Source organism: Meleagris gallopavo, chromosome 12 (genome assembly GCF_000146605.3).
Source record: "Meleagris gallopavo isolate NT-WF06-2002-E0010 breed Aviagen turkey brand Nicholas breeding stock chromosome 12, Turkey_5.1, whole genome shotgun sequence".
Lineage (NCBI taxonomy): Eukaryota > Metazoa > Chordata > Aves > Galliformes > Phasianidae > Meleagris > Meleagris gallopavo.
Window position 1 is genome coordinate 17,080,464 of NC_015022.2, and position 4,533 is coordinate 17,084,996.

General features: G+C 46.3%; 2 protein-coding genes across 3 annotated transcripts in view; one reads left to right on the forward strand and one right to left on the reverse strand.

Annotated features, from left to right (window-relative positions):
• Nucleotides 1–4,533, forward strand: part of LOC100542183 (gonadotropin-releasing hormone II receptor-like) — a 37,830-nt gene that overhangs the window by 13,793 nt on the left and 19,504 nt on the right. The window contains exon 6 of one of the 2 annotated variants that reach the window (XM_019619574.1): nt 3,099–3,256. The exons of the other annotated variant lie outside the window; for it this stretch is intronic. The gene's annotated coding sequence lies outside the window, so the exon portion shown is untranslated. Of the gene's footprint in view, nt 1–3,098; nt 3,257–4,533 lie in introns of those variants that run through there. 2 annotated transcript variants of the gene reach the window in all.
• PARP16 (poly(ADP-ribose) polymerase family member 16) lies at nt 609–4,492 on the reverse strand. The gene is made up of 6 exons (XM_019619288.2): nt 4,449–4,492; nt 4,114–4,300; nt 3,263–3,469; nt 1,982–2,153; nt 1,145–1,286; nt 609–1,013 (listed from the first exon to the last, which is right to left on the reverse strand). The coding sequence occupies exons 1-6, from the start codon at nt 4,490–4,492 to the stop codon at nt 869–871; spliced, it is 897 nt and encodes a 298-aa protein (XP_019474833.1). The 3' UTR covers nt 609–868.

Sequence of the window (4,533 nt, forward strand, 5' to 3'; positions counted from 1 at the left end):
TAACAGAACAATGTTAGAGAAAGAAAGAGGTCTTTTGAAGTATTTCATGAGTAGGGTTGGTAATCATAGACTCTTTTGCTATGGATATGTGATGAGATCTTGTTCTGGTTAGCCCCAACCCTAAAAAGGCTGCCAGGTGGCTATGCATGGAACCCTTTACCCTCTCTCTTCCTCCTGTGGAAAACAGAAGTGGAAAGCAGTCTGACAGCAAAATGCGCATTCAGTATTGATGCTGAAGTGCCCAAGTCTGTCAGATCTTATGTGCTAACCAAGGCGGGTCATGACGAAGAGCACCAATCCTATGTGTGTTTCATGGGGGGTGAGGGGAGGAGGCACGTAGGTAGAAGTCATTTAGTTTCTTCCATTTTGGTTGCTGTTTTATTTTATTTATTTTTTCTTACAATCATTATGCTTAAATATAAAAATTAATGGTCAAAATTATAGTCTGTTTTAAATGTGAACCCACCTGCATTGAGACATACTAAACATCTCTACATAGAGTTTCTGAAAACAAACTTGGACTTCGTCTGACGTACAGGGAAAAACTCTCCCTTCTACCTAGTGCAAACATTACTAACTCAGTCTGACAGAAAGTAATGACAGCAGAGTATTTCCACACTTAGTTTTCATTAATTTTAAATAACTTTCTCCATGGACCCTTAAGAATCAGTTCGTGCTAAGCTGCACCATTAAGATCCTTTTCAGCTGTACTGGGTGTCTTCATGAATCACAGGAATACAGAAATAATAACTGGAAAGTGCCAAGCATCTTTTTATTTCCAGAGCTCTGAAACAGATGCAGAGCTTGGTGGACTCCTTGTTATTAAGGCACATAGTGAAAATAGCAGTTTATTATCTTGGAGGGCAATTCATCCCTCTGAGTGAAACATTCTGTGCCAGTAGTAGAGGAAGGCTGGTGAGTTGCTGGCCCCAATCACGATTAGCAGCAGGAGGTACAGCATCATTGTTATGGCAAAACGGTGGGTGGAAAACCAGGAGGACTGACCTGAAGGCCTGAAAAGGGAAAAGTGCATGGATTTCATGAGAGATGCGGGTCTCTGCAGCTTGTTCCCGTTGCTCTTTCACAAATAGGGTATGCTTATCTGTTTCACCATGCTCATCATTCTAGGTGGCTGAGCTCTTACCTCCTGTGCTGTTTCTGTGAATATACCAGCAAGTATTTAACTCGGAGGAGCTGATTGTTTGTGACAACAAAGTATTTCTGTGGCACATCACCACCTTCACTGTTCTTCACTCTTGCTCTTTTTCTATCTATTTCTTCTGAATCTGCATGGGAAGGAGAAAGAAGAGCTCTTCAGGGAACAGAAAAGCCAAACTTCCAAGTAGTCACTTGGAAGTAAAACAAACAAACAACCCTCGCATGCGTGTACGTCCACAGGAGTGGGAATGAGATAATCAAAGATCTCAGCATTCCCCAGAATCCTTTAGCATCCAGGAATAGACCAAAAAGTTTGCTTGAGGCTATACCACTCCTAGTCATCCCTGGTATGGGTGGTATTCCAGCACAGACCAGGGTGAGATGGAGGCGGGTCACACACGGTGCTGGAGAGCTGCTCATGTTAACATGGAAAGAAAAACAACACTGAAAGACTGAGCCCTGGAAGCAAAAAGGAGATGGACAACCTGAGCAGAGGCTTCTTAGTTTAGATATCTAAGATAGTTCCTTTTTGCTACTCTCTGATGCTCCTGTCCCACCGTCACAGGCATCAGGGAAGGGAAATTTATCATAAGAATAAATGATGCAACCAAATTAGTGTCTATCCTTCAAATATGCATTAAAGATAGTATTGCAAGGCTTATGTGTGTTTGTTGAGGGGTCAATCAGAAAAGAAAGCTGCTGAAGAGTATCCACGTGCCCCATATACCACAGTGTTTAAGGCCATGTATGTGCCTAGAGCTGAAATACAAATGGTGCTGAACAAGGGCTGAACTGCTTGTAGTTATTACTGCAGCAGGCTCACCTTTCTTCTTCACCTGGCACTTGACATCAGGGTGGTCGATGATCTCGCAGACAGCAACACAGCTCAGGATGGAGCCCAAGGTGCTTCGCTGCCAACCGAGGCTGTGTGGGCTGTAGAGCAGAGCTAGGCTGAGGTCACTGGTGAGATAGGTGCCTTCACCAAACAGCGATGTCTGAAACAGAAATGTATCCTAACATCCTGCAGGGCAAGTTATAAACAGCATGCAAGTGTTCTTTACTGTCAGTCTGGTGGCTCTGTTTCTCAAGGTGAATTGAGAAAGGTTTTTCTACCCACATTTGGCCTGGTCCTCTGCACTGCTTTTGTCCTGGCACAACTTCCTGCCCTCTCCCATCCCTCAGATTAACTGTTTGGCACAGCCCTTGGTGAGGACAGATTCATGCTTTCCCGGATTTGGATTGAGCTCGCCAGTGTAAGCATTTTATATCAACATGACTGCACTGCTGTCCGGGGCATTGCACTGATTTATTGAGACTGCCATCATTCAAGTAATCCAGCCTTCATGTACGGACAAGGCTTTAACTCACATTTAAATCCCTGCTTCACAGGAAAAGAAGAGAGTGTGTTTCACTTGTGAATTCCTTTCAAAAATAACTGTTTCAATAACTTTGAATCAGAGGATTTGCCACGCTGACTGCAGTTATTAAGCCAGTAGATCTGGCATAGCTGAGGAGCCTTGTTCACAAAGGGCATCTGGGGGGGGAGGGGGGTGGGAAAACATGGTCCAGGTTGATGGGAAGAATATGCAGCTGTTGTGTCAGAGCTGCTTTACAGACAGCAGAGTCCCAGCTTCCTTTCTGTTGAAATCAGAAGGGCTGAAAATCCTGTGGGATATTTCCCTTAGCTGGGCTACTTAGAGAGGGATCTGCAAGTGGCACCTGAAGCTACTTGACCTGAGCATGCAGCCGGGGGGGGAGAGAATTCCCTGTGTCTTCTGGGTTGCTGTCTCATTCTGTGCACAGGCATGTTCCAGCTGCAGGCTGCCAGAGAGGCTGCTATTTCCAGAGGCATTACACCTTCTTACAAAGGAGCAAAGGATAGACAAAATTTGTCACACTGGAGGAAGCTATTTCATGCTGCTTACAGTTTTTACCCTTAGGCTGGAACAGAAGATTGAATGCAACTGTAGGCCAAGGCCTACACTGAAGTGAAAACAGGACTAATTCATCAGCATGCTTTGTGTGCTTAAAGGACTCTGCATCCAGTCCAAGTGTTACTGGCTGCAGGTGACCAACAAGAGATGGTGCCCATCAGGAGCCTCACCCTGTTCAGATGGCAGTGCAGGCCGTTGTGCAGAATGGAATGGAAGTTCTCCAGGCGACTGCCATGGAAGGCATAGATGAGGTCCTGCTCACCCCTAGTCTCAGCAAACTTGGCATTCATTTGATCACAATATGCGACCTCAAAGAGGAAGTCCGGAGCAGGAACAGCAGCACCAGACATCCCAGTGAGCTCCTGGATCTTCTCATACTTGAAAACAGGAAGGAACAGGAGTGTCAGTTCACAGGGTTGAGCCGTTCACTGGAAATCCTCTTTTTCATCCCTTCATCTTTCAGACTACTTTATATATTTTGATCATGCCTCCTGGGTTAGAATTCAGTATTCCCAGGGAGAACAAGTGTGTACAGTAATAGTTTTGATAGGTTTTGCTCTCGACTGATGTAAGAACATCATCATTCCACCAAGCTGTGCTGGCTGCTAAGATGACCCCCTCACCAGCTGATCTTGGAAAATGTGAAAAGAGAAGTTGTTTTCTTGCTACTAATCCCTATAACTATTTTGATCCCTGTTACAGAAGTGCTCTTAACCTTTCTGTTTTTGGGCCAAGCATGCATGATACAAACTTGTCTTTGAGTAAGAAGCAAGGCCCAGCCCCAGGAAACCTGAGCAGGACTATCTTGGTCTGGTACAAGCAAGTACATGTCCTGTTAATGGCAGCACCCAGCGGCAGCCACTGCCAACCATCAGCTACTGACTGCAATAGCTATTTCTTCTACTTGTTTTTCCTGAAAGTTATTAAAATAAGAAATCCTCTCTACCTCCAGGAAAAATGTGTTGAACAGCAAAGTTGCCTGTAGGCAAATTCCAATGGGCTGTTTGAGTTCAGGCCTTACCTCCTGCTTCTTAATGCTTTGTATCGTGAAGGTCTTAGATGACAAAATCCAGCTTAGCAAATCCCAGGTCCTTTCCTCTGCGTTCGGGACGGCACTCAGGAGTTCCTTCAGGCTGGGCAGCGCCTCGGTATCTGCAAGCTGACAACAGGAGCTCAGTCCGAGCTCCTCATCGTGATGAAACAGAGACCTCTAGTGAAAGCAACCGAGTATTTCAGCCCGGCGGGCTGCAAGCTGAGAACAGTCTGTGTATCGGCGGCCGCACGCGCAGGCGGAAGGGAAGCGGTCTGCGCGTAGGGCCGCGGTGGAGCGGTCACGAAGGGTTGGGGGGAGCGGACCGTTCCGGCGTCGTTTTCATGACACAGATGTAACAGCTCCGCATCCCCGCTCCGGGGCAGCGCGGCGTTTGCGCTGCGGCTCGAG

Coding starts and splice junctions, on each gene's coding strand:
- PARP16 (XM_019619288.2), bottom strand. CDS start 4,492: ATGCGGAGCTGTTACATCTGTGTCATGAAAACGACGCCGGAACG. Junction 4,301..4,448: donor ATGAAAACGACGCCGGAACG/GTCCGCTCCCCC, acceptor CTTTCACTAGAG/GTCTCTGTTTCATCACGATG. Junction 2,154..3,262: donor TGCACTGCCATCTGAACAGG/GTGAGGCTCCTG, acceptor TTTCTGTTTCAG/ACATCGCTGTTTGGTGAAGG.